This window comes from Fopius arisanus, unplaced genomic scaffold (genome assembly GCF_000806365.1).
Source record: "Fopius arisanus strain USDA-PBARC FA_bdor unplaced genomic scaffold, ASM80636v1 scaffold00003, whole genome shotgun sequence".
In the NCBI taxonomy this organism is placed as follows: domain Eukaryota; kingdom Metazoa; phylum Arthropoda; class Insecta; order Hymenoptera; family Braconidae; genus Fopius; species Fopius arisanus.
In genome coordinates this window covers 2,512,104-2,523,284 of record NW_011887742.1, presented here as the reverse complement: position 1 = coordinate 2,523,284, position 11,181 = coordinate 2,512,104, and the positions used below count along the sequence as shown (strand labels likewise).

Sequence of the window (11,181 nt, the reverse complement as noted above, 5' to 3'; positions counted from 1 at the left end):
TTCATTCAATTTTATTTTAAACAATATGTTCATTTGGAGGACAATCGAATGCCCCGGGAAATGAATAGCATATAGTAAATACGATTTTGTTTGTTCTTTGTTTTTACAATTATCATACACACAATAATTATAAGGTAATCCCTTCACTCGTTTTGCTTCATTTTCAATAATCAAAATTGCAAGTCTAAGTTGGCAAACTTAAAACAATAAACGACAAAGAAGGAACATTGAAATAATAAAATCTTATGATGAACGAAAAAGACAAAAAATATGTATAAAGAACCAAATAATTATTTATAGAGTACACGTTTAGAGTGAACCATCCCCATAACCGTATTTAACGATTTTTCTAACTTTTAATTGCATTTACAAACATTTTCTTTTTATCATTATTTTTTTTCATTATAAAGGCTCTCTCCATCCCTCTCAATGCACTTTTTAGCTGAGATTACTATAAAATAGGTAAAAAAGCCCCTTTTTTCCCTTGTTTCTTGACATTTCTTCAACTTCACAAAATATCTCGCGAAATATCTTACATGTATATTGTCACGGTTGTTACATTTTTTTTTTTTGTTTAAAAACTTTATCTATTTTAATTTGTCATTGAGGCAAGCTGCACAGTTTTTTTTTCCCCAAGCAATTCTCATTTAAAACGCAACACACTTATTTCACTGTTGTAAAAATAAATGTGCCATTTGTTAGTTTGTTTAACTTCATATTGAATAATCAATGAGTTGCTTCAGCCGATTAGAAAAGAAATGCCAACTTGTATAAATCATAAATTAATTAATCAAGGAAATTATAATTCCATTAGAAGACAAGCAGAATCGTTGTACACAGTATTAAATCAACTAAAGTAACATCCATTTAACTATTATTATACATAAAAATTCGAGTGATAATTTCATGTACAATTTCATCTTAATTGAAATATCATTTGATTTGTTGTTGGATAAAAATTGAAAACAATCAGTCATGCCCAACGATTTCGCTCGTCCCTCATCGATCATCTCTCCATCAAGAAATGGAAACAATATTTTATGCAACAATTGAAATAATTCCAATAACAAATTTATTGTTTTACTGCGTCATAGAGGTGGCTCAGCCGTTGAACTCGTGATCCAGCCTTCACACCAATAAATATAATAATTATTATGAATAACTAATGATAATAAAATAAATAAAAAGCGAGTAGTTAAGTGGGTTTTTTTTTCGATTCTTCTTCATTTGTCTCAATGAGTGAGTTTGGTCATTCCTTGGTGCGGTGGTTGCCCTTCACTCCCCTACCTCTCTTATTCTCTCAATCCTTCATTCATCACCTGTACGTTCTCACATTCATCAATTTTTCATTTGTGTTGCAACTGAATTCACATTTAATTCCTTACTTGCCAAAAAACAATTCACCATTTAACCTCTAATTAATGTGTTGTGTGCTAATTTTGTCCGTATGGCCGATCAATAATTTACTCATTCATTGAATTAAAACAATTGCGTGCAATTAATGTGATGACTTGTTTCTATGAAGCCCAGAAATGGAGAAAATAATATGAAGACTAATAGAATTCCTGCTCAAGGGGGAAGAAAATCGTATTAATTCAGTATTGAGCACCAATTGACGAGAATTAACGAAAAGGCCAATTGATTCATCAGCTATGTGATAAAGTGACATTGGTCGTATTTACTATTTTGCCTTAATTATATCAATGGATATTTAACAAAAGTGGAAAGTTCGACTTATCTCGCTTTATGACTTTGCTAGTGAATTTGATCAATGGAAATTGGATAGACTCGTTTACGACAGTAGAGACGAAAGAATAGCTGATTCAACTATTAGTCAACTTTTTGGAACGAACGTAAGGAGAGAAACGATTTTAGTCCCAGTGACACATTTATCGGAAATAGACATGTATGTATAGTAGTTCGGTACGAATATAATAAAATAATATAGCAATCATACGAATAGTAATGTAATATAATATGATAATAATGTAAGGTTCCCTTTCTCTTTCATCTGTACATATATTCTATGTATAAATATATTACATTTATGATGTAATGGGTAAAGGCTCCAAGAGAACATAGTCATTCAACAAAATAAACAGCAGTCATTTGATTAAGGAAATTTATCGACTCACTCCGATCAAAATCCTCTCTTTTGTAGTTCCTGCTGCTTATTTATCAAATATTAAATACAAATTTATTAAACTTTTCATTAATTTCCTCTGTTCTCTCAACCACGATCGGAATTTGTCGTTTAATAATATGAATAACATCGCAACCCACATGAAATTTATATTTTATATGTTTAATCACTTCTAGTGATGATCTTCGTGATATGGAAGTGACTCGAGTGGTACGAGGGCCTGATATATCCTCTAATAATTTGATAAGTCCTTTATGATTTAAAATACTTTTCTAAAATATGGAGAATTTGTTAATTTTGTTTCATGGATTGGTTTCTCATTATATTCGACATTGTTCCACAGTTGCAATAGAAAATTGTGCCCCGTGAACCATTGGACCACATGGAGAACGTTTAGGGCCAGTGGAGCCCACTCTCGAGTCATTGCCGCATACGAAAAAATTATCTTCAGTTTAATTGCTGATCTTACCGTGCCACTAATTATTGAAAATCACATCTGCAGCCACAACTTTCACGTCATCCTAGTTGGCAACTTTCTAAAAAAAAAATAAAAATAAAAAAAAAACCAATTCCTAGAGATTTTCACGAAAAAATTTTGATACATCGTTGAGACAATGAGCGAAAACAAGCAAGGAAGGAAGTAATCGATATTTTTTCCTCGTGGCTGAGAGAAATTACAAAATAAATCTCGAAAAAAAAAGGGAGAAAAAAATAGCATTCGGTGGACTGGTTTTATGATTCTGCGCCAGATAACAATCTGGTATAATTTTAAAACGTTTTTTCATCTCTTAATTGATTTATTTCTTTCATTTCGGTAAGACATATGGTAGCAAAAATTTGGGGCGGACAAGAGACTCTTTTAATTGCAAGTTAATGACAATTTTCGGAGAACTCTTCCCTCAAGGCGGCGGCACTCACAATACCTATTTACAAAAATATACACATGAGCAACTTACTTCTTACTTGTTTTCATTTTCAATTATTTACCATTACTCCCCTCGCATTAATGTTCCATCATTTTACTAAAACCTCTAGTTTCCCCAATATGAACTAGATAATGTAAAGAATATGTATTGATTTTTTTTTTTCATTTTTTATTTTGTATTTTTGATAATTTAATAATTAAATTATTCTCATTACTGATTTGTTTAATCTTATCTACAAAAATTGTTCCATCCGCGGTTTTTCGTATTTTAATGTACAGTCGGTAGGCATTGCGCGGTAAATTGAATGATCCCTCAATGATTTCCTCCCCTCCCCCTGCCACGCACGCAAATAACCCCGAGGGCAAGAGCACTCATATACAGATTAATATTTTTAATTCATTCAATTTTACGTTTAATATTAGATCTATCGGATTTCTTTTTAATATATAATTCGCCTACATATAAATAAACTATGTGATGCTGCTCAGCGCGTATAATTGATATCAGGTACACTGAGAGAAAAAAATGCTATTCACAGAGCAAATTACTTCATAAAAGAAAACATTCTCTAGTCAATGTTGAGAAGTCGTCACAGTCCCTGACAAATGATTTTTTTTCTCGCACCTATAATCAAAGGCCAAAAAAAAGAAAGAAAATGTGTATCTAATTTGAAAATTTGTGAGACACAAGTGTTTTATCAGATCTGACGATTTTTTTTTTTATTGAGAATAGAATACCCTCTTCTATGAGATAAATATTGTTTGTGAAAAATATTTTGTTGTTTCCGTGAACTCTTTATCAACAGCACCACTGGTTTATTATTTGTGTATCTACGCACATTTTTTTTTTTACAAAAGCAGAACATGTGATTTTGGGTGTTTGGAGTGGGTAGGGAAAGAATATCGAGGCCTACCGATCAATCATGTCGAATTATGATAACTTGATAACGTTGCAGTCTCATGCACTTTTTATTTCATTAAAAATTTTTGAGTAACACGAAGTAACGTGCTCTCGATTATTTCTTCAGTGGAATACCAGCCTGGCATTGAATAAATCCTTTAGGATTAACTCAAGTTATTTTTGCCCATTTTCAAATGTTGAATTTGATGAATATGTGCCGGCTTTGTTGGCGTCCCTACCACCCAATAAAATCTCGGTGAATGAATTATTGGCCTTGCAACGAGTTGATAGACGTGACGATGGCTACGTGTACATTGTGGGATAGGTTGTCATGTTGTGAGGGAGCGCCGTTATGTAGTTGGGAGTGGGCGGCCTGGGACTGTGCCACTGGGGTCAGAGGGCTCGTAATTTCTTTATTCCAGCTTGTACGTAACGCACCAGATCTCGCAGTGAGCTCTTGAGAGTTAGAGGACCCAATTTCTCGTCCAATTCGACAAAAAATTCTGCAAACAATGAGAATATTCGGGGCTTAATGAATTTTCATGATTAGGCAAAAAGAGTATTGGCGATAATTTTCAACTTAATATTCAAATAGATATAGAATTGTAGGCTGTACTCACCTCGATGCTTATCAGTGACAAGAGCATTAGCCTGATCCCAGAGATCGTGACAACTCATGAGTAATGAAAACTGATGTGTCAATTTCTGCATGGCCGAATGAACATTTAAGGGAACACTGACGTACATTGCTGCTGGTGGTTGTCCAGTAGCAGCGCCACGATTTGCTAATTCACCACTGCTGTAACCCGAGCTCTGACTACCAACTGAACCAACTGAGCCTGCTGGTGATGGGGTGGGCGAGAGTGAGGGGGTGCCCTGACCCTCAGGCTGTACAACAGTTGGTTGTGTTGGCTGTGAAACACCAAATGAAATGCGCACTTGTTAAATATCAAAATCCACATCGTGAAACCGATGGTGGGGCGGAAATCTCCCACCCACGTCAATACATTTTCATGAAATTAATGAGCAGCTCACCTTTTGATGATAATCACCAACGATCTTCTGAATCTCTTTGGTTTCGTTTTTTCTCATTTTGAAGAGTTTCAAGTAAATAAGGGACTGGCACCATAAACTGGGGAAAGCAGACAAATAATTAATTATTATGTTTCAACTACTGGAGAGAGGCTGTTCACCCCTCTTAATCCTCCTAGCTCCTGGCTTACCTCAAGATAGCCAACTTGTTGTGAATACTACTCTCGGGTGAATTGTTCTGTTGACTCTTGAATTTCGAAGAGATGTACCTGAATTGTTAAAGAAGCAATGTTGAAAAAAAATCTATATGTTGGGGAGTGCATTCATTAGGGGGGTATAAATGTTGAGAGAGACTCACTTGATGAGGCTGAGTGTGTCCTTATACATGGTGAAGGAGGCCCTGTCGGTTACGGGATCAGACTCCATTGCATGGCCCGTTAAAAGGAAGTACAGAACTGCCTCCAAGTACAACATGCCCTGGGCTGTTAATTCGCACTCTTGGTCTGCACTGTGCTTTAACCTCTTTGCTTCTGTCAGGTACTGATTTTGGTCCCTGACAATTTATTTATTTATTTTTTTTTATTTAAAACATTTTTTCGCTCTCTTAACATTTTATTATCATATTTTCAATGAACACTTGATTTCGTGGCTCAAGTTGTTTTTCCATTTGGAAGACTCAAGCATGAAGCTTGATAGAAGTTCCAATTAACTTTCTAACGGTAGAAACATTTTTATCGTGTACTCACCGAACCTGGTCCTCTTGAACTTCATTGAGAGGATTGAAGTAGGAGAAGAATACCCTCTGGGGTGGCGCTGCCGGTGGTGGCAGCAGATGAACATCAGGCTTGTCTTCCCGCTCGTGATTAGTTGGTTGTGCATCATTCTGGTTTAAACATAATTGAGGAATTTAGCAACAACCACAACTTTGCCCTTACATCCAGTAAGATTGGACGATGTTGGAGGAAAGTTTGAGTTTGCGATAAGACTTTATTATCTCTGCGCAAAGTTTGAGGGTAACTATTGTTCAACGCACAACTTCTCTTTGAATTAATAAAAATTACACGTACAATATGATAATCATTCAATAATGTCTTCATGTATTTATCAAATGGGAGAATATTTAAAAATGCAAAAGGCTATATTTTATATATTGGGCTGAGTCAATAATAAAATTATTGGCTTATTACCTGTCGTGGAGGTGGCCTCTTGATGGCCCCATCCTTGTCTCCATGTTTCTTTTTCCGTTTCTTCTTCTCCTTGTGCTCTCCCTTAACTTTTGACTCAACCGAACAAACACTAACACTGGAACTACAACTTGGATTACGTTTTCGTTTGGGTGCATTACCATTAAATCCACTAGCACCACTGGTACCACTTGCATTGCCACTACCACCTCCACTGCCGCTGCCACTGGCATTTCCACTGCCAATGCCACTGCCACTGCCACTACCACTGCCACTGCCACTGCCACTGCCAATGCCACTGCCAATGCCACTGCCACTGCCAATGCTACTGCCACTGCCACTTGGGCCGGCTCTATTTTTATCATTATCACTTTTAGCAGTACGTTTAACTTTATCATCAATCTCATTATCACCGTGAGTCCTGTAGTCAGTTGGAGACACTGTATCGATGATTTCTCCCTCCTCAGGTGTCGATGGACGTTCATTTTTACCACTAGATTGTCTCGATATTGGCCTGGTATCAGACAGCTCAGTTCTCTCTCTAATTTCCTGACCCCTCGACGCCTGCGGTATGTGAGGAATCCTAGTCAAGTCGATTTTGCACATTAAGCTCGGAATGCCATTGCTATAAGTGAGGCATGGAAAATTTGTTGGTGCGGAAGCTTGTGACGAAGGCCTCTTGTACGGGCTTTCACTGCCCGTTGGTGTGTTTGCCGAGCCTGTGTACTCTTCAACGTAAATACCACACTTGCCACCCCCCTTTCCACCTTTTCCACCCTTACCACCGCCCTTGGCTCCACCTTTCGCTGTGGAGAAGAGCTTCCTTAGCGTGTCGCTCTTCTTTTTGTCCTGGACGTTACCACCGTCTTCCTCCTGGAGTTTTGGTGCTGAGCTGTTGTCACTGTCCGAATTATCGAGGGATGTGGCTCTTGTCGGGGGAACTCGAGGTCTTGGTGGCACCCTCGCTATCTGCCTGTTGTTCCTGTGGGCTGTTTCAGACTCACTGTCTGAATCACTGGCACAGCCAGAGGTGTTTGTCACCCGCGATCGTGGTCGTCTCGGCTTAGCCTTTGTTGGACTCTTCTTCTTCTCTTGTTTCTTTGGTGAGTCCATCAACTTGGAACGCTTGGTAGGAATTCGTCTCCAGTCGGACTCGTCTTCAGAGGCACTGTGCTTTCTCGTTGATTTCTCGTCTTCACTCGAAGACAGACTCAGCCGGGATTTACGCTTCTCCGGTATCGAGGCTGGACGTTCAATTCGACGTTCACATTCCGAATCACTCGATCTGAGATCGCTGGCCTCGTCATCACTACTGTGAACAGTGGCTTTGGCCACTGGTTTCTTCTTAGGGCTGCTGACGCTGCGCTGCCTGTTACGCTTTGAGGTGGTCTTGGCCTCTTCAGATAGCGCTCTGTGGCTCTTGGGACTCTTGACGGACTCCTTAACTGACTTTCTTGGTCTACCACGCTTCCGTACATCGGGGGGTTTGGGTTTGTCAGGTAGGACGACTCGTGGCTCTTCATCCTCTACTTTTTTCTTATCCGTGTCAGAAGTATGATCGCTGTCACTGAGAGCAGCTAGTGTAGAGCTTCTCGTTTTTTTAATGGTTTCGTCCATCTGCCAATTGTTGCCATGAGCCTGAACTTCTTCGGGGGAGCTATCACGCCTGGTGGCATCCTGGGAGAGTTTGTTCTCGATTCGATCGGACTGGACAGCCTTGGGGGGATACATAAAGCTGCTGAGATTCCAACGAGGTTTGGACTCCTCAACTGGGGGCTCGTCGAGTGAAGCTCTAGGTGATGTTGGTGGAGGTGTACTAGGGCCTTTGGCTTGTGCCTGTCCCCCTGCACTCTCGTCCTCCGAGTCATCACTACTATCTGTTCCCGATTCTGAGCCAGTATCTGAGCTCGATGAGGCTGAGCCAGAGCTCTGGGGTGCCTGACCTATGGGACTCGGGGGTCGAAGGATCCCTGGACTCGAGTGTTTTCGAGGGGACGAGACTATAGGCGAGAGCAGACGCTCCGGTGATAATTGCTTAGGGGGTGTTGCACGCGGGGGCGACAGTGGACGAGGGGGCGACAGAGGACCCAGAGGAGACATTTCCATTGGGGATGGTGGAGCCAACGGCAGAGGCGCTGGTGGCATCAGTGGGGGAAGTAATGCTGACGACAAACTGAAAGTCGATTAATTTTATTAATGTTACTCAAGGATATGATCTCCTAATTAACTATTTTAACCCTGTAGCAAACTTACTCGATAGTTGGGCCTGGAGATCTGGACCTTTGCAACCTTGATGGCGTGCCCTGCTGTGATAAATTAAACACGCTCATTATCTCATTGAGGACAATTTTTTAACAACATGTGTAAATATGTGTAAACATGTGATTGTTGGAGTTTCAACAGATAAAATAATTGAATTGAAAAAAAAAATGAGAATTCTCACCTTGAGGCCATCATCATCGCTGTCCTCGGAGAGGCTCAGGTCACGTGCCAGATCACTAGAATTAGGAAAATAACAATGATTAGTTGTTCAATTAGAGGGGGTGAGTATCAATTACGGGGTAAACACGGTCAATATGATCATCGATGGTGCAACGGAGCGCAAGTTAATTTATGAGAAAAAAAAAAAAAGAGGAGTAATAATTTGTGAGAGAGCTGGAGAGTACTCAGTGGCATCGCGAGTCCGGAGTTAAAACGTATATACCCTGGGAAGAAGCGTAAGTGTGGGTACAATATATGTAGAAGGCAAAGAGAGGACAGCGGACATCGACCCCGGGTATGTGCCTCAGTGTGTTCCTGTCCTACCCCCGTCTACTACCCAACCGTCCGAACATTCGCTACCTCACTCCACACTAATGCATTCTCTTTCTCTTTTCTCTTTCCTCTACACCTCGTACCACGAGGTTTACCCGTTTTGTGGGCTCGTTCACTTGTCACTGCGGCAAATCACAAATGTCGAGGATCTGTAACTGTGCAAATTCTTCTCATCAACTATACTATACTGCACTACTATATTACACCAATAGTATCAGATTTTTTCCTTTTCAACTTCAACTTCAACTTCATTCAATCGATCAATTTTTTTTTCATCTTTCAATGCCAATCCACTCATACTAATACCAGAAAATTGAAAATTTTCTTTGCAAATGATTTGTTTCTTTCCCACTATTATGTACTTGAATTAATTAGCAAATTTTTTATTTTCTCGTAAAAATATTGGTAAGGTTGCAGTATTGTGCAATATGGTAATAACCAAAAATAAGCCTGAAAGTTTCATTTATGAACCGAGGAGTATTCGCATTCTCATTATAAAAACATATTATTTTTACGTCCCCAGTATTGCCAGTGTTGGCAGCGCCAAGTGATAACTCGTTGGTTTTACGAGCCTTCCATTTTCAAGATAAGGATCCCAACTGCAGCATTCAAAGTAAACGAAGAGGGGAGTAAATGCTAGAGTGAAAGAGACCGAGTGAGTAAAAAGGGAGAAAGAGAAATTGAGCTTGAGGATTTAAAAGCCCAGAGATCTGGTGAGCTAATCGCAACATTCATCGACTCTGTCGACAGAGTGCTCTTCACATTTCTCACCCCAGTCCCCGTTGATCATTTCTCAAATCAGGTGTCTTTCGGTATTTACTCTAGAATTATCCATCAGACTACAATAAACGGTGGAAAAGCACCTTCTCCATCAGCCTCTAATATATCAAATTACAATATTTTATAATGCACTGCTAATATATTATTAGCGGTGTTTAGTATCGTTTGTGTTTTATGAACATGAAAACTGGCTCCCTATTTGACGATTTACTCGGTAAATCGTGTATATGCTATATGACGGAGTTAACAGGATTCAGGTACATGTGGAAGTTGGGGACGCGCGTGTAACGAGCTTTTGCTTCCGGCAAACCTTCTTGCTGGTTTGCTTGCCATCTTCATTATTTTTACGAGTCTTTTATAATTTTTTATAAGTGTCCAAGTAAAAAATAATGTATGAATTTGTAATTGAAATGGATCAAGGTAAAGAGGTCATAATTCAAGGAATTTACTCCACTGCTGGCAATTATTGAATGTGGCGCATTATTGAAAATTCTTTTTTAAGAAAATATAATTCGGCTACAAGTATTGAGTTGAGCGTGAATTCAATGGGAATTGATAGAGTCAAGGGTTAAAGGAATAGAATAGATTTTTGGTAGCGCAAGAAGAGAAGCCTGGGTCGACGACCCGTTCTCCCCGTTGCGCCGACTGGCGTCGATGACATTCACCGTCGGTGGTAGCAACAGAGAAACTCTTTTAACCCCCTCCATCTCATGTTTTTTATTTTGCCTTCCCATTTCACCAGTGCAGGCTGAAACCTTCGCAATCGATACACTCGAGTGTTTCATCCCCTGTTCTGCCTTTTTCAACCATTCCCTCATTTCCCTCAACTATCCTCTCAGCACCATCACTAGCACAGCGTACCCTCACCCTCGCCCCCGTTAATATCTTCTATCTATCGTGTTTCAACATTGCTGTGGCAAGATGCGCAAATTCACTTTAATCATCAATATTTCGGAGAAGAATAGCGCCATTTGGGTGAAACAGAAGGAGAAAACTCTTTTCCACAATGAACACGGATTATTATTTTATTTATTTTTTTGTTCATATGAAGTTTAAAAAACGGGCAAAACCCCAACAGAACAATAATGAATAATCGCACTCAAAACGCATATGTTCTTCAATTATCCCCAATCGCAGCGATAACAATACTAATAGATTCAAGGAATTGTTGAGTCGTTTAAGCGTCCGTAACTCCTCACGAGGTTATTAACAAGTGAATTCCAGGGGAGAGCTCAAACAACTTGTGAATAACTCGGCAACTTCCAAGTGTTCATACTAGTTTTCCAGCTCGACTACCCCTTGTCCCCTCCTCTACAGCATCATCGTGCTCATCGGTCTCTCTCTGCTCTTCCCTTTTGTTTCCCCCACAGCTCCTACGATTTTTACCCCCCTTCCCCCCACC

General features: G+C 39.4%; 1 protein-coding gene across 1 annotated transcript in view; it reads right to left on the bottom strand.

Moving 5' to 3' along the window:
• Window positions 1–543: 543 nt before the first annotated feature.
• Window positions 544–11,181, bottom strand: part of lilli (lilliputian) — a 60,313-nt gene continuing 49,675 nt past the window's right edge. Inside the window, exons 8-17 of the mRNA XM_011311603.1 lie at window positions 8,629–8,683; window positions 8,439–8,488; window positions 6,473–8,358; window positions 6,189–6,394; window positions 5,748–5,884; window positions 5,360–5,554; window positions 5,193–5,270; window positions 5,005–5,101; window positions 4,590–4,881; window positions 544–4,472 (exon numbers count right to left, since the gene is read on the bottom strand). Of these exons, the coding sequence (XP_011309905.1) occupies window positions 4,363–4,472; window positions 4,590–4,881; window positions 5,005–5,101; window positions 5,193–5,270; window positions 5,360–5,554; window positions 5,748–5,884; window positions 6,189–6,394; window positions 6,473–8,358; window positions 8,439–8,488; window positions 8,629–8,683 (3,106 nt within the window). The 3' untranslated portion in view covers window positions 544–4,362. The remainder of the gene's footprint in view (window positions 4,473–4,589; window positions 4,882–5,004; window positions 5,102–5,192; window positions 5,271–5,359; window positions 5,555–5,747; window positions 5,885–6,188; window positions 6,395–6,472; window positions 8,359–8,438; window positions 8,489–8,628; window positions 8,684–11,181) is intronic.